The 23,720-nt window shown below is 47.3% G+C and overlaps 1 protein-coding gene across 7 annotated transcripts in view; it reads left to right on the top strand.

The window, feature by feature from the left end:
* CELF3 (CUGBP Elav-like family member 3) overlaps nucleotides 1–23,720 on the top strand; it is a 326,284-nt gene that overhangs the window by 141,004 nt on the left and 161,560 nt on the right. For all 7 annotated transcript variants that reach the window (XR_013213675.1, XR_013213676.1, XM_077255252.1 and 4 more), the window contains exon 2: nucleotides 2,465–2,547. Coding sequence is in view for 5 of the 7 variants with exons in the window: in XM_077255252.1 (XP_077111367.1) it covers nucleotides 2,465–2,547 (83 nt within the window). In the remaining 2 variants the exon portion in view is untranslated. The remainder of the gene's footprint in view (nucleotides 1–2,464; nucleotides 2,548–23,720) is intronic.

A 23,720-nucleotide genomic window follows, 5' to 3' on the forward strand; every position in this document is an offset into this window, starting at 1 on the left:
GGCAAGGTGACTTGGGTACCCGGTCTCGAGACCCCTGGTGTGTGACAAATGTTCAACCCCACAGGATTGAACAGAGGGGGGGATATGTGATGCAGTGACCCCTGCTACATGGTCTCAGAATACACCCAAAGGCGTATTGAGGCCAAGGGAATGCATGGCATTGCATAACTGTGATGATGAGACGTCGGGCATGATTGTAAATGGCTGGTATGTGTCGCAGAGGGAGTCTGCACTGTAAGCCTGACGTAAGGTCGTTCTGGGACCTGTAGTCCCACAAAGTATTGTGTAGCTTTAAAGGGAGGCTTACAGGGTTAGTTGGAGAGCTGGGCAGGTCTGACTAACCACACACCTCCCACCTCCCAGGGAGTGGTTACAGATATATAATATGACTGAGGACTGGTCACATGAGAGAGAGTGTATGGACCTGAGTGGTCCGTGTGTAAGGTCCTGGAAGGCCTATGTGTTGGAGGTGCTAACTTCCTGATGAGCACATGGTGAGGCTTTGGACCTGGTGGCCTGTGTGTTGGACGGTTTCAAGTGGGGATGGACGTCCTGAACAGCACACAGAGAGGCCGTGTTTGCAGAGTCAGTGATGGCACTGCGTTTGGGGGAGCTACCATCCGTCTTAGGATCTGGACTGTTGGGAGTGCACTGGTCACAGGAACGGTGATCCCAGTTCGTCAGCTTCCCCAGGAGAGAGGACTGACAGAAGGTCAGTGTGTGGAGCAGGAGCTTCAGGAAGGTAACTCCAGCAAGGGGGTTATAACGGCAGAGAAGTATCTGCTATTGGAACTGACTGATGTGTGCCGGACAGGCAAGTCGGTGATTGTTATGTTCTGTTGATGCATAGAATGAACTGTATGAACGTAACTGTAGCTGAAACAGACTATATGTCGGTCCTGTGATGTTCAAATGCCCTACCGTGGTTTATGGAGGTATAATAAACCAGGCACGGACTTTTGTTAAAGAAAATATGGTCTTGCTGTGTGTGTTATATCGCTGTCAAGCGAGAGTCCCCCAACCCGTAAGTGATCGCTGCATCACAATACACTGAACAGTACCACTCCTTTTGTCCTGTACATACTGTATACACTGCACAGTACCACTTCGCCTGTCCTGTGTGTATATACACTGCACAGTACCACCTCTCCTGTGTATATATACACAATGCACAGTACCACTTCTCCTGTCCTGTATATATACACTGCACAGTACCACTCCTCCTGTCCTATATATATACACAGCACAGTACCACTTCTCCTGTCCTGTGTATATATATATATATATATATATATATATATATATACACTGCACAGTACCACCCCTCCTATATATATACACTGCACATTACCACTCCTGTATATATACACTGCACAGTACCACTCCTCATGTGTGTGTGTGTATATATATATATACACTGCACAGTACCACTTCTCGTGTGTGTGTGTGTGTGTGTGTGTGTGTGTGTGTGTGTGTGTGTGTGTGTGTATATAATCTACTATATAATTGTCTAAGGGTCACTTCAGTCTTTCTGTCTGACCTTCTGTCTGTCTGTCTGTCTGTCACGGAAATCCCAAGTCGCTGATTGGTCACGTCAAAACAGCCACGACCAATCAGCGACGGGCACAGTCCGGCGGCAAAATGGCCGCTCCTTACTCCCCGCAGTCAGTGCCCGCTCCATACTCCCCTCCAGTCAGCCCTCACACAGGGTTAATGGCAGCGTTAACGGACCGCGTTATGCCGCGGTGTAACACACTCCGTTAATGCTGTTATTAACCCTGTGTGACCAACTTTTTACTATTGATGCTGCCTATTCAGCACAGTACCACTCATCCTGTCCTGTATATATACACTGCACAGTACCACTCCTCCTGTCCTGTATATATACACTGCACAGTACCACTCCTCCAGTCCTGTATATATACACTGCACAGTATCACTCCTCCTGTGTATATATGCACTGCACAGTACCACTCCTCCTGTGTATCTGTGTATATAAACACTGCACAGTACCGCTCCTCCTGTTCTGTATATATACACTGCACAGTACCACTCCTCCTGTGTATATATACACTGCACAGTACCACTCCTCCTGTGTATATGTACACTGCACAGTACCACTCCTCCTGTCCTGTATATATACACTGCACAGTATCACTCCTCCTGTGTATATATACACTGCACAGTACCACTCCTCCTGTGTATATATACACTGCACAGTACCACTCCTCCTGTGTATATATACACTGCACAGTACCACTCCTCCTGTCCTGTATATATACACTGCACAGTATCACTCCTCCTGTGTATATATACACTGCACAGTACCACTCCTCCTGTGTATATATAAACTGCACAGTAACACTTCTCTTGTGTGTATACAGTATATATACACTGCACAGTACCACTCCTACTGTATATATGCACTGCAACATTAACAGTTCACTTTGATTGTGTTTTGCAGGATGCGCCTTCTTAACATACTGTGCCAGGGAGTCTGCGCTAAAAGCCCAAAGTGCCCTCCATGAGCAGAAGACCCTGCCAGGGGTAAGTGCCAGTGCAACAGGGGAACGGGGCATTAAACTGCAATCAGTTGTCCGCCTGCCGATTACACTGGTCAACAGCATTTTTGGTGCCAAAGATATTTCATCGAATTTAGGGTATTTTTGGGGTGCTGATTCTGAATATGTCATCAGTTTTGCCAGATTGGCTCAAGTTTTTGAGATTTTTGGTATCTTATTTATAGCACTTGTTGGTAAATGCGACGCATCATCTCATTAATTTCTTTGGATTAGTACTTGAACTGAGCAGTTCTCAATATAGTTTTGTGTTAATTAGTGTTCTAAAAGTTTGTTCATAGCTTGATTTTTGCACTAACTTTATGTTGTTGTCTGTTTTCCAGTGAAAAGCATGAACTCATCAAGAAGAAGTTGTCTTAACGATCCAGACTCATTCTGTTACATTTGTGGTGAATACACACTGCCAAAACATAGAAGAAACATAACAGACTTCGTAAAAAAAGTGTATTTTGCCTATTTTGGGGTTATGCTTGGGGACCAAGACAAGTTTTGGGCACCACACATAGTGTGCAAAGCATGTATCGAATTATTACGAAAATGGAGCAAAGGACAAAGAAAAAGCTTCAAATTTGGTGTTCCAATGGTGTGGAGAGAGCCAAAAAAGCATCATGATGACTGTTATTTATGGTAAACACAGGTACAGGCACATCTTCACAATGAGGGACAGGCCTTCTTGCAGATTCCATGTTACTCCCATTTTCGTTTCTTATGCTTATTGAATCCTTGCACTTGCACTGCACAGAAATAACAGTCATCATGATGATTTTTTGGCTCTCTCCACACCATTGGAACACCAAATTTGAAGCTTTTTCTTTGTCCTTTGCTCCATTTTCGTAATAATTCGATACATGCTTTGCACACTATGTGTGGTGCCCAAAACTTGTCTTGGTCCCCAAGCATAACCCCAAAATAGGCAAAATACACTTTTTTTACGAAGTCTGTTATGTTTCTTCTATGTTTTGGCAGTGTGTATTCACCACAAATGTAACAGAATGAGTCTGGATCGTTAAGACAACTTCTTCTTGATGAGTTCATGCTTTTCACTGGAAAACAGACAACAACATAAAGTTAGTGCAAAAATCAAGCTATGAACAAACTTTTAGAACACTAATTAACACAAAACTATATTGAGAACTGCTCAGTTCAAGTACTAATCCAAAGAAATTAATGAGATGATGCGTCGCATTTACCAACAAGTGCTATAAATAAGATACCAAAAATGTCAAAAACTTGAGCCAATCTGGCAAAACTGATAGCATATTCAGAATCAGCACCCCAAAAATACCCCAAATTCATTAAAATATTTTGGACACCAGAAAAAAAAATTTTTTTTGTTGACCTGTGTTATAAATAGATGGTTCTAATTAGCAACCGCCTGTGGAAATGTCAGGGCCAGGGAGCTAGCATCTCTGGTGACACTGCACCACCTTTGGGGAGCAGACATTGGGAAATGCCAGGGATGATGGGTGGCAGGGTGAGAGCAAGGGGCAGCTTAGACCCTACCGAGCTGCTGTATGTGAGATGTTCTGCAGGTAATAGGGGCAGTGAGATGTTCTGCTGGTAATAGGGGCAGTGAGATGTTCTGCAGGTAATGGGGGCAGTGAGATGCTCTGCAGGTAATAGGGGCCGTGAGATGTTCTGCAGGTAATAGGGGCAATGATATGCTCTGCAGGTAATGGGGGCTGTGAGATGCTCTGCAGGTAATGGGGACAGTGAGATGCTCTGCAGGTAATAGGGACTGTGAGATGCTCTGCAGGTAATAGGGACTGTGAGATGTTCTGCAGGTAATAGGGACTGCGAGATGTTCTGCATGTAATAGGGACTGTGAGATGTTCTGCAGGTAATAGGAACTGCAAGATGCTCTGCAGGTAATAGGGACTGTGAGATACTCTGCAGGTAATAGGGACTGTGAGATACTCTGCAGGTAATAGGGACTGTGAGATACTCTGCAGGTAATAGGGACTGTGAGATGTTCTGCAGGTAATAGGGACTGTGAGATGTTCTTCCGAAAAAGGGACTGTGAGATGTTCTGCAGGTAATAGGAACTGTGAGATGTTCTGCAGGTAATAGGGACTGTGAGATGCTCTGCAGGTAATAGGAACTGTGAGATGTTCTCCAGGTAATAGGGACTGTGAGATGCTCTGCAGGTAATAGGAACTGAGATGCTCTGCAGGTCTTAGGGACAGTGAGATGCTCTGCAGGTTATTCAGGTGACATTAGACAGTATATGATGAAACATTCTGTAGGTTTATGATACAATGTAAAGTACAATTCCTGGACACATCTCTGCTCACAGTCAGTGAATGATTACATTTTTCATCCTAGACACATATTAGTTTCTTTGGATGTAGGCTGTAAGGAAACACACGAGAGCCGGGGGCTACGGATATCCCCCTGCCGTCACCACTCTGTGATGGAGCTTACACAGTCGCAGCTCTCTGGCGTCCCCTTTACCCTCAGGTCAGTCAAGGAATGGCACCTAGGATAAGTAGTCGCCGAAGAGGCTGCCCTGCCACGTACTGGTTATCGGGGCACTCTGCAGTGAGGGCGGTATATACAGTGGATATGGAAAGTATTCAGACCCCTTTAAAAATTTTTGCAAATTTAATAAAAAAGAAAAACTGAAATATTACATGGCGATAAGTATTCAGACCCTTTGCTCAGACACTCATGTTTAAGTCACATGCTGTCTATTTCCTTGTGATCCTCCTCGAGCTGGTTATACTCCTTCATTGGAGTCCATCTGTGTTTAATAAAACTGATAGGACTTGATTTAAAAGGCGCACACCTGTCTATATAAGCTCTGACAGCTCACAATGCATGTTAGACCAAATGAGAATCATGAGGTCAAAGGAACTGTCCAAGGAGCTCAGAGACAGAATTGTGGCAAAGGCATATATCTGGCTAAGGCTACAAAACAATTTCTGCAGTACTCAACATTCCTAAGAGCACAGTGGTCTCTATAATCCTTAAGAAGTTTAGGACCACCAGAAGTCTTCCTAGACCTGGCCGTCCAGCCAAACTGAGCAATCGTGGGAGAAGAGCCTTGGTGAGAGAGGTAAAGAAGAACCCCAAGATCACTGTGGCTGAGCTCCAGAGATGCAGTAGGGAGATGGGAGAAAGATCCACAAAGTCAACTATCACTGCGGCCCTCCACCAGTTGGGCCTTTATGGCAGAGTGAACCAACGGAAGCTTCTCAGTGAAAGCCCACGTAGAGTTTGCTAAAAAAACACATGAAGAACTCCCAGGCTAGGAGAAATAAGATTCTCTGTTCTGATGAGACGAAGCTAGACCTTTTTGGTGATAATTCTAAGCGGTATGTGTGGAGAAAACCATGCACTGCTCATGACCTGCCCAATACAATCCCAACAGTGAAACATGGTGGTGGCAGCATCATGCTATGGGGGTGTTCTTCACCTGCAGGGACAGGACGACTGGTTGTCATTGAAGGAAACATGAATGCACAGAGATATCCTGGATGAAAACCTCTTCCAGAGTGCTCTGGTCCTCAGGCTCGGCCAAAGGTTCACCTTACAACAAGACAATGACCCTAAGCACACAGCTAAAATAACAAAGGAGTGGCTTCAGAACAACTCTGCAACCATTCTTGACTGGCCCAGCCATAGACCTGACCTAAACCCAATTGAGCATCTCTGGAGAGACCTGAAAATGGCTGTCCACCAACGTTCACCATCCAACCTGATGGAACTGGAGAGGATCTGCAAAGAAGAATGGCAGAGGATCCCCAAATCCAGGTGTGAAAAACTTGTTGCATCATTCCCAAGAAGACTTATGGCTGTAGTAGCTCAAAAGAGCAAAGGGCCTGAATACTTATGACCATGTGATATTTCACTTTTTCTTTTTATTAAATTTGCAAAACTTACTACATTTCGGCTTGTTTCAGTCAAGATTGGGTGCAGAGTGTACATTAATGAGAAAAAATTAACCATTTACCAAATGGCTCCAATGAAAAGGGGTCTGAATACTTTCTGTACCCATTGTATATATATATATTTATAACCCCAGACAGTATGCTGCCACCAGTTCCTCATTAGATATATGCCCGGTCTGTTAATAAGCTTATATCGGGTCAAGAACCAACCCCAGGTGGCATATAAGTAGCAGCCGGACTCACAGATGTGGAAAAGCGGGTTTCGAGATTAAAGAGTTCAGGTATGGGATTGCAGTTAGCTGTATTTCTCGCGTTACTGTTCTTTATAACTTTTGGATGAAGGGAAGCGCTCATATCCACAGGCACCGTCTTAGTTTTTGGTCAGTCTTCACGCGTGACGTGACGCGGCTTCCGTGGCACAACAATGACAAAGGCTAAAGCTTTTAACCCCTAGCTCGCCCCCTCCCATATTCACCCCTACCGTCCCTCTGGGTTGGACTCCATTCTCCTCCCTTGACCTCCAAGCTGAAATAATTCCCAATATATAGGATGGGTCATAACTTCCTAGTGGGAGGTACGAACGGGACGACTGACGTCTCAACGGGTTCGCTGGGGCTGGACGGATATGGAGAGTCCAAACTTGGGTTGGCTAAGTGGTTCTGGAGAGTCAGTCTCGATAGCTCGGTATGCGGAACCGCTAGAGAAAGATGAGACACGGGTGCGTGCGGAGGGCTCCCAGGGTTCTGGTGGTATATTGGACTGAGATGCACGGTAATCTCATAGTTCATCTCTAGTTGTCGGTGCCCTAGTGTCTATGCTTTCATGGTTTTCTCATAATTCATCTCTAGGTGTTGGTGTTGCTCGGTCTAGAGCTTGCATTGATGTTGACTGCCTTTCACAAAAGACAACAGGGGGTCCAAGCCCTGCTCATCCTCGCCTTCATTAACACGTGGCCTCTAATTCTCTGGCCATTTTTGAGAATTGGCGTAAGGTCTGGCATATGGTAGCTGGGGGGTATATTGGTGGAGTAGCTGGCTGTGTAAGATCTGGTATTATTGTAGCTGGGTGGTATATTGGTGGAGTAGCTGTCGGTGTAAAATCTGTTATATGGGGACTGGGTGGTATATTGATGGAGTAGCTGGCGGGGTAAGTCTGGTATATGGTAGCTGGGTGGTATATTGGTGGAGTAGCTGGCGGTTTAAGGTCTGGTATATGGTAACTGGGTGGTATATTGGTTGAGTAGATGGCGGTGTAAGGTCTTGTATATGGTAGCTGGGTGGTATATTGGTGTAAAATCTGTTATATGGGGGCTGGGTGGTATATTGGTGAAGTAGATGGCGGTATAAAATATGGTATATGCTAGCTGCGTGGTATATTGGAGGAGTAGCTGGCAGTTTAAGGTCTGGTATATGGTAGCTGGGTAGTATATTTGTGGAGTAGCTGTCGGTGTAAGTCTGGTATATGGTAGCTGGGTGGTATATTGGTGGCGTAGCTGGCATTGTAAGGTCTGGTATATGGTGTTATGATCCAGTTTGTGGTTTGTATTCTTCTATCATCCCTCTGGACTGGTTAATCTCCTCGGCCTCATTTTGGAGCTGGCTGGGCTATTTAAGTCCTCTGCTGTCTGCTAGCCAGCGTCAGTGATAGTTTATGGCTAGAGCAGCTGACCCGTATACCCTGGTGATCCTTCTGCCTCTGACTTCCCATATTTGTATTAGACCCGTTCCCTATCCCTGATTTAGTGTACATCTGGTTGTTTCCCTACTGTGTATGACTCGGCCTGATCTCTGGACCCCGCCTCTTGTTTTCCATCTCTGATACCACGTTCTCCGACCATCTTTGACTCTCTGGCTTGTACCCCAACTTCGTCTTACGTCTCACGTTTTGAATGCCACGCTCCCGTTTGGCTCTGACTTCTGGCTTGTCTCTGACTATGTGTATTGTTGTTACTTCTGGTACTTCTGCTCCTGATGGGCTCTGACTCAGCCCGTCTGACCATTCTTTCATTACCTCTGACACCTGTTCGGCTGCTCATTGTTGCTGCGCTGTGAGTGTGTGGTCTCTCTTCCTTCGCCAGCATTCCCTGGTGGAGGTTGCCCTACACTGCACTGCAGCTGCATCACATATGGTAGCTGGGTGGTATATTGGTGGAGTAGCTGGTGGTGTAAGGTCTGGTATATGGTAGCTGTGTTGTATATTGGTGGACTAGCTGGCAGTGTAAGGTATGGTATATGCTAGCTGCGTGGTATATTAACATAGTAACATAGTAACATAGTTAGTAAGGCCGAAAAAAGACATTTGTCCATCCAGTTCAGCCTATATTCCTATATTCCATCATAATAAATCCCCAGATCTACATCCTTCTACAGAACCTAATAATTGTATGAGTATATTGGTGGAGTAGCTGGCGGTGTAAGATCTGGTATATGGTAGTTGGGTGGTATATTGGTGGAGTAGCTGGTGGTGTAAGATCTGGTATATGGTAGTTGGGTGGTATATTGGTGGAGTAGCTGGTGGTGTAAGGTCTGGTATATGGTAGCTGGGTGGTAAATTGGTGGAGTAGGTAGCTGGCGGTATAAGGTCAAGTCTGGTATATGATTAGCTGGGTGGTATATTGGGGAGTTAGCTGGCGCTGTAAGGTCAGGTCTGATATATGGTGTAAGGTATCGGCTTTCGCTTCAGTGTGGTAATGAGGCAGTGACCCAAGAAAGTTCAGCTTAAATGTTATTATTTGCCAATTTACTAAATAAATCGAAACTTTATCATCCGGGTTGCAGCCTAACCTCTGTATCAGTCTGTTATCGTGGGAGACTGCACCATCATATACGATGTGGGTGTGGCAATGGTCTGGCTTTAGGCTGTGGTCTGTGTTCAGTCTCACACATGCAGGCATACATAGAACCTCCTGCTCTGATGCTTGCAAACCAAGACTGACACCCCCAACCCTTACCTGCAAGATTAAATGTAAATCATGGACATGAGATACTTTCAAGACCAGGGGTGGAGGAAGAGATCTGCCCCACTACGTACGTACAGATCTCTCCAAAAATAAAAGCCCATGTCAGGTTTTCCTAATTCTGACTTGGTCAAATACTTTGATTCTGTCCACACTGACTTTTATTTTGCATTGTGGTGGCTGTGATTACAACACTCTCCAATGGGTTCAGTAGATTCCACACACAACCTAGGGAACACATAATTACCCTCGTATGTATATGACTCCCATCGCTGCCTCACATACCCTTCCCCACTGTTCAAACTTGAGGGGTTGAACACCTGTTACCATCCAGGGTGCGCGTGACAGGGCATCTGCATTTTCTTGCCACTTCTCAGCTCAATGTTCCACTGTGAAACTAAAGTTTTGCAACTGCAGAAACCATCTGGTGACGGGACCATTCCGCTACTTAGCATTTCTCATCCAAGCAAAACTGTCGCCCTAGTAAATAATAACATAGGAACCCCAAGGTCCGTTTAATGGCCAAGCATCCCTTTTCCACTACTCTATAGTTTTTCTCTGCCGGTGAAAGTTTCGTACTCAAATAGGTGACTGGATGTTCCTCTACTTGCACCTCCTGCAACAGAACTGCTCCTATGCCTACTTCCAAGGCAGCCAATTGTACAGTAAAACTGTTCCTAAATTTGGGACTGCTGAGGACAAGCTGACCGCATAACGCCAACTTCATGGACTGGAACGCATCTTCCGCCTGTGGGTTCCACCGAATCTTGACTGATCTCCTTCACTTTAAGAGAACGGTCAAAAGTACCGATCTCCTGGCAACTGGCAAAGTTAGGTGTAAATAATCAGTAATACCAGATGATGACAAGGAATGCTCTTACCCAGATCTCTGCAAATTACAGCCCGCTGGCCACATACTTCCCTCAGGCTGTCTCAGTCCGGCCTGCGGACCGAGACAGTCGAGGGGTTGGAAAACAGTGGCCCATGGGCCGCATGGTGCCCAACTGCTCACTGTCTTTATCTGCACTGACTTCATTGGTGGAGTAGGGTCCTCCGCTCACTTTCTTCACCAATCAGCATGTGAAATAGCTGACACGATGACGTCATTTCATCTTGTCAGCTGTGTACTGCGGAGAGTCAGCACACCAGAGACAGGAGCAGAACGCCAGGGAACGGGACTGGGGTGAGAATGTGGTGGTCTTTTTTTCATGTGTATGGAATGTTTGGGTGGACATAGGGAGGCTATAGGGGGCCTCATCCTGGATATGGTGAAGCTATGGTGAGCTGTGTGGGGGGCTCATGCAGTGTATATATATAGTGAGGCTGTGTGGGGGGCTCATGCAGTTTATAGGGAGCCAGTGTGGGGCTCATGTATATGGGGAGGCTGTGTGTGGGTCTCATGCTGTATATGGGGAGGCTGTGTGGGCTCATGCAGTATATAGGGAGGCTGTGTGGGGCTCACAGTATGTAAGGAGGCAGTGGCGTAACTACAAAGTTATGGGCCCCGGTGCGAACTTCCAAATGCCCCCCCCCCCGCCATAAAATTCAATGTAACCCCCATAGAATACAATGCAGCCCCCCTCATAGTATAATGCAGCCCCTCCATACAGGGGCAGTGAGAAAGACACGAGCAAATGGTAACGAGGGGGCAGGGGAGAGGGCACAAGGGGGCAAGGAAGACAGGCACAAGGGGACACATGGGGGCTAGGGGGCAGGGGAGAAGGTTAAAAGGGGACTAGTGGGCAAGGGAGACTGACACAAGGGGACAATGGAGACTGACACAAGGGGCACACGGGGACAAGTGGGCAAGGGAGACTGACACAAAGGGCACACGGGGACTAGTGGACAAGGGAGACTGGCACACGGGGACACAGGGACTAGTGGGCAAGGGAGACTGACACACGGGGAATAGTGGGCAAGGGAGACTGATACAAGGGGACTAGTGGGCAATGGAGACTGACACAAGGGGACAAGGGACAAGCACAAGGGGACACATACGGACTAGTGGGCAAGAGACTGACACAAGGGGACAAGGGATACAAGCACAAGGGGACACACAGGGACAAGTGGGAAAGGGAGACTGACACACAGGGACTAGTGGGCAAAGGAGACTGACACAAGCACAAGGGGACAAAGGAGACTGACACAAGCACAAGGGGACATAGGAGACATTCACATGGGGACACACAGGGACTAATGGGCAAGGGAGACTGGCACATGGGGACACAAGCATAAGGGAGACAGGCTCAAGGGGACACACGGCCCCCTGACCTGCCAGAGCCGCTTGCAGCTGCGACCGTGGTAGTTACGCCGCTGCCTCACACACACACATACTACAGATATCACACACACACATCAGTTATCACACACACACACACACACATCAGTTATCACACACACACACACACACACACACTACAGATATCACACACACACATCATACTACAGATATCACACACACACACATCAGTTATCACACACACACTACAGATATCACACACACACACTACAGATATCACACACACACTACAGATATCACACACACACTACAGATATCACACACACACACACACATCATATTACAGATATCACACACATACTAGTTATCACACACACACTACAGATATCACACACACACATCATACTACAGATATCACACACACACATACTACAGTTAACACACACACACACACACACACACACATACTACAGATATCACACACACACACACACACACACCAGAGATACCAGCTCATATACACAACTCACAATCTCCTCTCTGGTACAGGGGTGGCTGATGTAAACCGGCTGCAGCTCCTCAGCTTCTCCTGACTAAAGCGGCTCAGTCCCGCACCTCCCCCCTGCTCTCGCCTTCTGTCCCGGGGTTATTTTGGCTTTCTCTTAAATACGATCTCATTCAGACGTACATGAGATGTATGAGGGGGGAAAAATACAGACTGAGAAGCTGTCTCATCGTGATGACTGGAGCTGCTTCCCGTCTCTCACGTGCCCCGGCTGCCCCCTTCCCCTAGATACGCCTCGGACTGTTGCCGTGCAGGAGGAATCTCCTGCACTGCAACATGGTGTTGGGTGCCAGCACTGCCCGCACAGTGGTCTATCCAGCACAGCCCGCACAGTGGTCTATCCAGCACAGCCCGCACAGTGGTCTATCCAGCACAGCCCGCACAGTGGTCTATCCAGCACAGCCCGCACAGTGGTCTATCCAGCACAGCCCGCACAGTGGTCTATCCAGCACAGCCCGCACAGTGGTCTATCCAGCACAGCCCGCACAGTGGTCTATCCAGCACAGCCCGCACAGTGGTCTATCCAGCACAGCCCGCACAGTGGTCTATCCAGCACAGCCCGCACAGTGGTCTATCCAGCACAGCCCGCACAGTGGTATATACAGCACAGCCCGCATCTCTCGCCCCCCCCCCCGAGAATGCCCCCACAGTCCAGTAAAAAAAAAACCATAAAACACTCTCCTTACCTTTCCTCTTGCCAGCGTTGCTTCCTGCTCCGGTCTCAGGCTCGGCTGCAGTCTGCCCAGGACACAGCAGGTGCGCGATGATATGACGTCATCGCGCACCCGCAGTGTCAGAGGCAGAGCGGGGAATGATGGGAGAGGGAGCATCTGTAGACGCTCTCTCCTCCGTCATTGCATTCAACTGTACCGGCGTCACGCCGGTATAGTTGAATGCGGCGGCAGGGGGGTGAGTCGGCGGCGGCGGGGGGAGGCGGATCGAGCGGCCCATGACTGGCACCGGCTCTTCTGGCATTTGCCAGAAGTGCCCGATGGCCAGTCCGGCCCTGCTCTGACCTGCCGGCCCCGGGCCCCTGACCTGCCGGGCCCGGTCGCAATGGCGACCGCTGCAACCGCGGTAGTTACGCCCCTGTCCATACTGTACAATGGCTACACATAGTGCTCCATACTGTACAATGGCCACACATAGTGCTCTATACTGTACAATGGCCACACATGATGCTCCATACTGTACAATGGCCACACATGATATTGCCTACAGTATAATGGTCACACATAGTTACTCCTACACACGCGGCTGAGCTCCGTACACATTGCACATGCGGCTCCCCTCCGTACACCTCGTACACACCCGACTCCGCTCCGTACACCTTGCACACACGGCTCCGCTTCGTATACCTCGTACACACATGGCTCCGCTCCGTACACCTCGTACACACACGGCTACGCTCCGTACACCTCGTACACACACGGCTACGCTCCGTACACCTCGTACACACACGGCTACGCTCCGTACACCTTGCACACACGGCTCCGCTCTGTACACCTCATACACACGCGGCTCCGGTCCGTACACATCGTACACACCCGGCTCCGCTCCATATACCTCATACACACACGGCTCCGCTCCGTACATCTCATACACACCTAGCTCCGCTCCGTACACCTCGTACACACACGGCTCCGCTCCATACACCTCGTACACACACGCGGCTCTGGTCCGTACACCTCGTACACACCCGGCTCCGCACCATACAACTCATACACACACGGCTCCGCTCCGTACACCGCATACACACCCAGCTCCGCTCCGTACACCTCATACACACACGGCTTCGCTCCGTACACCTTATACACACACGGCTCCGCTCCATACACCTCGTACACACCCAGCTCCGCTCCGTACACCTCATACACACCCAGCTCCGCCTTGTACACCGCATACACACCCAGCTCCGCTCCATACACCGCATACACACCCAGCTCCGCTCCGTACACCTCGTACACACCAAGCTCCGCTCCGTACACCTCGTACACACCCGGCTCCGCTCCGTACACCTCATACACACCCAGCTCCGCCTTGTACACCTCATACACACACAGCTCCGCACCGTACACCTCATACAAACACGGCTCCGCACCGTACACCTCATACACACACAGCTCTGCTACATCCACACAAACCCCTCCTGACCTCGCACAAAAGCTTACCCTCCTCCAGCACGATGACAACCAGCACTGCACTACTGTCCTGCACTACACGGTAGCCCTTGATCATGTGACTCTGACTCCTCCCCTCCTGTGACCTCATCACAGGTCCTGTGTGCACAGAGCAGCTGCAGCCATAGTTGTGGTGTGCGGCTCTCTGCGGTGGAGGGGCTCTGCTACGGGACAATTGCAGTCCCACCCGTGATCGCGCATGCACGGAGAGAGTGCACGCGCACCAGGGCCTGTAAAGAAGATTTATTTAAAGGGCCGGCAGCCCATTTTGTAGCTCAGAGTTCTTAGGGGCCCACCCAGTCTGCTGGACTGGGCGGGACCCTAAGCACTGCGGGCCCCGTCGCAATTGCGACCCCTGCGACCGCGGTAGTTACTCCTCTGTAAGGAGGCTATGTGGGGCTCATGCAGTATATAGGGAGGCTGTGTGGGGCTCATGCAGTATATAGGGAGGCTGTGTGGGGCTCATGCTGTATATGGAGAAGCTGTGTGGGGGCTCATGCTGTATATAGGGAGGCTGGTGTGGGGCTCATACAGTATATAAGGAGGCTGTGTGGGCTCATGCTGTATATGGGGAAGCTGTGTGGGGGCTCATGCTGTATATAGGGAGGCTGTGTAGGGCTCATGCAGTATATGGGAAAGCTGTGTGGGGGCTCATGCTGTATATAGGGAGGCTGTGTGGGGCTCATACAGTATGTAAGAAGGCTGTGTGGGCTCATGCTGTATATGGGGAAGCTGTGTGGGGCTCATACAGTATGTAAGGAGGCTGTGTGGGGCTCATGCAGTATATGGGAAAGCTGTGTGGGGGCTCATGCTGTATATAGGGAGGCTGGTGTGGGGCTCATACAGTATATAAGGAGGCTGTGTGGGGCTCATGCTGTATATGGGGAAGCTGTGTGGGGGCTCATGCTGTATATAGGGAGGCTGTGTAGGGCTCATGCAGTATATATAGGGAGGCTGTGTGGGGCCCTTGCACTATATAGGGAGGCTGTGTGGGGCTCATGCTATATATGGGGAGGCTGTGTGGGGCTGATGCAGTATATAGGGAGGCTGTGTGGGGCTCATGCAATATATATAGGGAGGCTATGTGAGGCTCATGCAGTATATGTAGGGAGGCTGTGTGGGGCTCATGCTGTGTATGGGGATACTGTGTGGGGCTCATGCCGCATACGGAGGAGGCTGTGTGGGGGTTCATGCTGTATATATGAAGGCTGTGTGGGGCTTATGCTGTATATAGGGAGGCTGTATGGGGCTCATGCTGTAAATGAGGAAACTGTGGGGCTCATGCTGTATATGGGGAGGCTGTGTGGGGCTCATGGAGTATATAGGGAGGCTGTGTGGGGCTCATTCAAAATATTTAGGGAGGCTATGTGAGGCTCATGCAGTATATGTAGGGAGGCTGTGTGGGGCTCATGCTGTATATGGGGATGCTGTGTGGGGTTCATGCAATATGTATAGGGAGACTGTGTGGGGCTCATGCAGTGTATATAGGGTGTGTGGGGCTCATGCTCTATATAGGAAGACTGTGTGGGGCTTATGCTGTATATGGGGAGGCTGTGTGGAGCTCATGCTGTATATAGGGAGGCTGTGTGGGGCTCATGCAGTATATATAGGGAGACTGTGGGGCCATTGCTGTATATGGGGAGGCTGGGTGGGGCTCGTACTGTATATGGGGAGGCTGTGTGGGGCTCGTACTGTATAAGGGGAGGCTGTGTGGGGCTCGTACTGTATATGGGGAGGCTGTGTGGGGCTCGTGCTGTGTATAAGGGGCTGTGGGGGGGCTTATGCTGTATATGGAGAGGCTGTTTGGGACATGCTCTATATAGGGAGGCTGTGTGGGGCTAATGTTGTATATATGGGGCTGTGGGGGCTTATATGATATACAGAAGGGTCTGTAGTTGGGTTAAAAAAATATATAGGGGGATGTCAGCATACTTAATTCTTAATTAAGTGATACATTTAATATTAATATAATTATAAATTATTATATATTGATCTTAAAATTGAGCAGAATTAATTTTAGCTTATTGGTTCAGCCCTTCACAACAGTCACGGTCTCTCATGTGACCCCTCAGGAAAATTAATTGGCCACCCCTGCTCTTACCTTTTTCATAGTAAGAGGCCGGCGCTAGTTTTTTACCCCAAGTACCAGGCTTCCTCGAGACCTATCGCACAATTTTTGGGGTTCGCCACCAAGCCTGTGGCTCTGAGCAAATCCACTCCTGCTTGTATCTGGGACAAGTCGGTCTGCCAGTCGTTGGTGTAGATGATATCTTCCAGGCACACCGACGCATACTTCTGATGGGGCTTTAAAACTATGTCCATCAGCCTCTGAAACCTGATCAGGTCACCATGGATCCCAAAAGGCAAGATTACATAGTGATGGAGACTCGCCGGTGTTATGAAGGCGGTCTTCTCCTGCGTCAACTCTGTCAGCGGCACCTGCCAGTAACCCTTGGTCAGATCGAGCGAGGTGAAGTACTGGCCTGACCCAGTTGCTCAGTCAGCTCGTCCACCCCGGGCATTGGATGAAGCTCAAATTTTGACCCCTCATTCAATTTCAGAAAATTATTAGAAAACCGATACGATCTGTCCGGCTTTGGAATCAGTATAATGGGGCTGGCCACTCACTTCTGGACTCCTCTGTGACTCCTAGCTGGAGCATGTCACCTTCTCCTCCATGGCTCATCTCTGGGCCTCCAGCACATTGTACGGTTTCATTCGTACCCTTACTTGAGGCTTGGTGACAATGTCATGTTAGATTACAGATATACGGCCGGGCATTTCGTAGAATACAGTGGAATATAAAAGTTTCGGCACACCCAGTCAAAATGACTGTTGTGAACAAAGCAAGTAAGCAAGTTGAAGATGAAATGATCTCTAAAAAGCCTAAATTTAACAACGACACATTTTGTTTGTATTTTAGGCAAAAAAAAATATTTTCATCTTTTACATTTTAAAAATTACAAAAAGGAAAATGGGAAAATGCTAAAGTTTGGGCACCCTGCATGGATAGTACCTAGTTGTAACCCGTTTTGAAAGTATTGTAAACGCTTCTTAGCATTAGCCATACAAGAGTTTTTGGATATGTGCATACGGTCAGTAAACGCTGCAGGTTGAATGTTGTGTACATCTGCAGCATCCAGATGTTACAGCATAGTGGATAGGATTTCAAGAAATCCCATTCCCACTATGCAACCAGAGACGCCCGCGGATCACCCTCGGAGTTGGACATGCGACTCGACTAGCCAGACGGCAGCACATTGATTTATCTATATCTAGCTGAGACGTGACTCTTCACAAGATAAATCTCACCTGTACAATGTATTGGATGCAGTGAATCCGCACTTTTCAGTGAACACATGCAGATTCACCTGCGTTCAATAGACGGCAATGTTTTGGATGCAGCGGTCATGCGCTGCGTCCAAAGCGCTGCCAGTTCCTGAACATGTCTGCTCTTATCCTTTCTGTTCTTGTTTGAGGAATTTTCATTCATTCTTCCTTGGAAAATTCCTCACGTTCTGTGAGATTCCTGGGTCGTCTTGCATCCTCTGCTATTTTGTGATCTAGTCACAGATTGTCAATGATCAGGGGACTTCAGCTTGCACCTTTTGGTATAGACTTTTGTGAATTCTGACATGTTTAGGATCATACTCCATTTGTAGAAGCCATCCTCTTTTCAGCTTCAGATTTTCTACAGATGGTGTTATGTTTGCAATTTGTTTAAATCTCATTGCATCCATTCTTCCCTCTACCTGTGAAAATGTTCCCCATGCCATTGGCTGCAGTTATTCCTGAAATTGTGCCCTTTTTTCTCCACACATACCTTTCGTCATTGTGGCCACAGAGTTCTATTTTAACCTCATCAGTCCACAGGACTTGTTTCCAAAATGCATCAGGCTTGTTTAGATGTTCTTTTGCATACTTCTGACACTTAATTTTATGGTGATGACACAGGGGAGGTTTTCTTCTGAGGACTCCTCCATGAATGTCATATTTGTGCCTGTTTCACTGAATAGTGGAACAATGAACCACAACTCCAGAGTCTGCTAAATCTTTCTGAAGGTCTTTTTGCAGTCAAGCGAGGGTTTTGATTTCCATCTCTAGCAATCCTATGAGCAGCTTTCACTGAAATCTAGCTTGGTTTTCCATACCTTTTCTTGACCTCCACTGGTCCTGGTAACTGCCATTTCTTAACTACATTTCGAACTGAGGAAAAGGTAACTTCTAAACGCTTTAATGTTTTATCATAGCATTCTCCTGCTTTGTGGACCTCCATGATCTTCATTTTCAGAGTGCTAGGCAGCTGACTAGAAGAACCCATTGCTGCTGTTTTTTGGCACAAGGTTAGAGGAGGCTGGGTTTTTATAAAGCTGGGAAATTTGCATCACCCGGCGTTTCCTAATGAAGATAGTGAACAAGCCACAACCCTAACAGGCTTATTATGGTCTGAAAACCTTGGTCAAAGTTATTTGAGCACACAGATCTTCCGAGGTGCCCAATCTTTTGCATCAGCCTATACCTTTTTTTATTTTTATTTTTTGCCTAAAATATAAAGGAAATGTGTCATCTTTAATTTTAGGCCATTTAGAGATCATTTCATCTTCAGCTTGCTGAACTGTTCACAATAGCAGTTATTTTAACCAGGGGTGCCCAAACTTTCACATGCTACTGTGTGTCCGTATTGTTCTGCTTTAATTTCCGAGTCTTCCTTTGCCGCTGTTTAGAGAGCGTTGCTTATCTTGACCTCGTTCCCGACCTCTTCCTGGGCCGGTGTCGGAGGGACCATACATGCTCGGTCTTTCCACGCCTTTAACAGAATTACATGATATAGTTGCTCTTCCCGGGCTGATCTACCCTGTATTTCACATCCCCAACCTTTTTTCGGACTTCATATGGCCTTTGTCACTTGGCAATAAACTTACATTCTGTGGTGGGAACCAAAACCAACACTCGTTCCCCTTTTTTTTAACCCCTAACTGCCATCGGACGGAATAGTACGTCCGGTGGCAGTATCCCCTGCTTTGATGTGAGCCCGCATCAAAGCCGGGACATGTCAGCTGTTTTAAACAGCTGACGTGCCCGCAATAGGCGCTGGTGGAATCGCGATCCACCCGCGCCTATTAACTAGTTAAATACCGCTGTCAAACTCTGACAGCAGCATTTAACAAGCGCTTCCGGACGGAAATAAGCGCGCCGGTGACCCCCATCACATTATCGGGGTCATCTGTGCGTCGGCATGACAACCAGAGGTCTCCTTGAGACCTCTATGGTTGTTGATGCCGGAATGCAATGAGCGCCACCTGTGGTTGGTGCTCATAGCAAGACTGTAATTCTGCTACAAAGAGGTGATCTGAGCATCGCCTCTATGTAGCAGAGCCGATCAAGTTCCATAGAGGCTATTGAAGCATGCCAAAAGTATGCAATAACGGGCGATAAAAAGAATGTATCTGCACAAAAATGGTATTATTAAAAACATCAGCTCGGCACACAACTCTCCGCACCCCAGATCACGAAAAGTGGAGACGCTATGGGTATAAAAAAAAATTGCGCAAATTGTTGGGGTTTGTTTTTTTTAACAAAGTTTGGATTTTTTTTTTCACAACTTAGATAAAAAAGAACCTAGACATGTTTGGTGTATATGAACTCGTAATGACCTGGAAAATCATAATGGCGGGTGAGTTTTAGCATTTAGTGAACCTAGCAAAAAAGCCAAACAAAAAACTATTGTTTGATTGCACTTTTGCAATTTCTCCGCATTTGGAATTTTTTTTCCCGTTTTTTACTACACGACATGGTAAAACCTATGGTATTGTTCAAAAGTACAACTTGTCCCGCAATAAATAAGCCCTCACATGGCCACATTGACGGAAAAATAAAAAGGTTATGGCTCTGGGAAGGAGGGGAGTGAAAAACAAAAACGCAAAACCGAAAAATGCTCTGAGGTTAAGGGGTTAAAAGACCTGACTGTGGCCTTTCTATTGCACATTCGGCTCTGCACTGCCTGGGAATCCACATGTTCCTTTACTATAGGTATCACCGCCATGATCCGGTTCTGCATACTCGCAACATGCTCCATCACTCTTTTATGAGGAGTAGGCCTCCTGTTCCCATGTCTCTTTGGCAATGTCCAGCAGGCCCCTGGGATGTCTGCAATATAAAGGTTTGAATGGAGTGAACCCAGTTGAGGAATGTGTAATCTCCCGGACAGCAAACATTAACTAGGGCAGTAACAAATCCCAATCCCTCACATCTTTGGAGACTTACTTTTTTAACATAGATTTCAGTGTTCTGTTAAATCTCTCCTCTAAACAATCTGTCTAGGGGTGGTACACCGACTTGTGCAATTATTTTGTCTGGAGCAGCTTACACAGCTGCTTTTTCACCTTGGACATAAAAGGAGTCCCCTGACCCGTAAGGATCTCCTAAGGTAGCCCAAGGTGGCAGAACATGCCAAACAGCTCCCGGGCAATAAATATAGCTGAGGTGTGATGAAGCAGTTTTGCCTCCTGGTAACGATAGCGTCGTCTACTACCACCAATATGTGTTGGTGGCTATGAGCTGACTTTACTATTAGACCCACCAGATCCATGGTAATCCACTCAAAAAGTACCGCTATAAAAGGCAGAAGAACCAGTGGACTATGGAAACTTGCAGTGGTGTGGTCAGCTGACACTTTGGGCAAGACTCACAAAATCTCAGGATAAATTCCGGGCAGAAAGAACTGCTGTAGAATACGCTCTTGCGTCTTTTTAACCCCAGGGTGACCACCTAGCATGTGTTTGAGGGCTGTCTCGAGCACGGCCCAGCAGTAAGATTGGGGGACTGCCAGATATTCTACTGCTTTGTGTTATGACCCCAATGGCGAGGGTCTCAGAGGAACAAGTAAGTCTGCGAAGTACAAAAATCCAGCTCATAGGGCAGTGGTAACTGGGTTGACCATATATCTACTCCTAACGCCAACACTAGAAGTAGCCGGGGAACATGCCTACGTTGGTCGCTAGATGTCTCGCGCCAGCCGGAGGACTAACTACCCCTAGAAGAGGAAAACAAAGACCTCTCTTGCCTCCAGAGAATAGACCCCAAAAGTTGGATACAAGCCCCCCACAAATAATAACGGTGAGGTAAGAGGAAATGACAAACACAGAGATGAACTAGGTTTAGCAAAGAGAGGCCCACTTACTAATAGCAGAATGTAGTAAGATAACTTATATGGTCAACAAAAACCCTATCAAAAATCCACACTGGAAATTCAAGAACCCCCGAACCGTCTAACGGCCCGGGGGGAGAACTCCAGCCTCCCTAGAGCTTCCAGCAAGGTTAGGATACAGATTATGTACAAGCTGGACAAAAATGCAAACAAAAACAAATAGCAAAAAGCAAGAAAACAGACTTAGCTTAATCTAGCAGGAACCAGGATCAGTAGACAAGAGCACAACAGATTAGCTCTGATTACAACGTTGCCAGGCATTGAACTGAAGGTCCAGGGAGCTTATATAGCAACACCCCTGACCTAACGACCCAGGTGAGCATACAAGGGATGGCAGACATTCCCAGAGTCAAATCACTAGTAACCACTAGAGGGAGCCAAAAAGGTAAATTCACAACACTTTGTGGCTGATTTTTTCAACCAAGTATAGCCACTCCTTGTTGACCGCCATACGAGGAAAAACAACCTCTGTCCAAGGATGCTGAGCCACCTGATTTATCTCTATCACCCTTTTCTGTGCGCAGACCAGTGTGGGATCCTGGAGCTGAGCTGTCCCAAAAGTGCCCCGGGACATTTCCAGCTTCGAAATTGATGTGGTCTTCTCAACCTCTCCTGCCAAGACCTCTAGGGGAAACCTATCGGGATTACACTCTTTCCCTATGAAGGTGACCCTTACTGCAGGTATCCCTGACTTGGGATCTTTGGGTTCCGTGCCCGTACAGACCTTTACCTTGTGAGGGTTAGCTTTGCTCTCCCACAAGGACCAGTACAAGGGCAAGTCTCTTCCCAAAATAGTCCCGAAAGGAAGGGTTGTGAGAGACGTGGTGAAACCTGAAGACTACCATTCAAATGGATGGAAGAATAGCCAGAATGGCAAAAGCTCAGCCAATGATTAGCTCCAGGTTGATCAAATACAGTGCCTTGTGAAAGTATTCTGCCCCCTGGAACTTTTCAACCTTTTCCCACATATCATGTTTCAAACATAAAGATACCAAATGTAAATTTTTGGTGAAGAATCAACTTACAAGTGGAACACAATTGTGAAGTTGAACAAAATTTATTGGTTATTTTAAATTTTGGTGGAAATTCAAAAACTGAAAAGTGGGGCGTGCAACACAACAGGCAGGTCCGTGATACTGTTGTGGAGAAGTTTAAAGCCGAATTTGGATACAAAATGATTTCCAAAACTTTAAACATCCCAAGGATCACTGTGCAAGTGATCATATTGAAATGGAAGGAGTATCATACCACTGCAAATCTACCAAGACCCGGCCGTCCCTCTAAACTTTCATTTCAAAGAAGGAAAAGACTGATCAGAGATGCAGCCAAGAGGCCCATGATCACTCTGGATGAACTGCAGAGATCTACAGCTTAGGTGGGACAGTCTGTCCATAGGACAACAATCAGTCGTACACTGCACAAATCTGGCCTTTATGGGAGAGTGGCAAAAAGAAAGCCATTTCTCAAAGATATCCATAAAAAGTGTCATTTAACTTTTGCAACAAGCCACCTGGGAGACACACCAAACATGTGGAAGAAGGTGCTCTGGACAGATGAAATAAAATCAAACTTTTTGAAAACAATGCTAAACGATATGTTTGGCGTAAAGGCAACACAGCTCATCAGCCTGAACACACCATCCCTACTGACAAACACGGTTGTGGCAGCATCATGGTTTGGGCCTGCTTTGCTTCAGCAGGGACAGGGAACATGGTTAAAATTGATGGGAAGATGGATATAGCCAAATACAGGACCATTCTTGAAGAAAACCTGTTGGAGTCTGCAAAAGACCTGAGACTGGGACGGAGATTTGTCTTCCAACAAGACAATGATCCAAAACATTAAACAAAATCTACAATGGAATGGTTCACAAATAAACGTATCCAGGTGTTAGAATGGCCAAGTCAAAGTCCAGACCTCAATCCAATTGAGAATCTTGGAAAGAGCTGAACACTGCTGTTCACAAACGATCTCCATCAAACCTCACTGATCTCGAGTTGTTTGCCAAGGAAGAATGAGCAAGAATTTCAGTCTCTCGATGTACAAAACTGATAGAGACATACCCAAGCGACTTGCAGCTGTAATCGCAGCAAAGGTGGCG

The sequence above is a fragment of the Ranitomeya variabilis genome, chromosome 1 (genome assembly GCF_051348905.1).
Source record: "Ranitomeya variabilis isolate aRanVar5 chromosome 1, aRanVar5.hap1, whole genome shotgun sequence".
NCBI lineage: Eukaryota > Metazoa > Chordata > Amphibia > Anura > Dendrobatidae > Ranitomeya > Ranitomeya variabilis.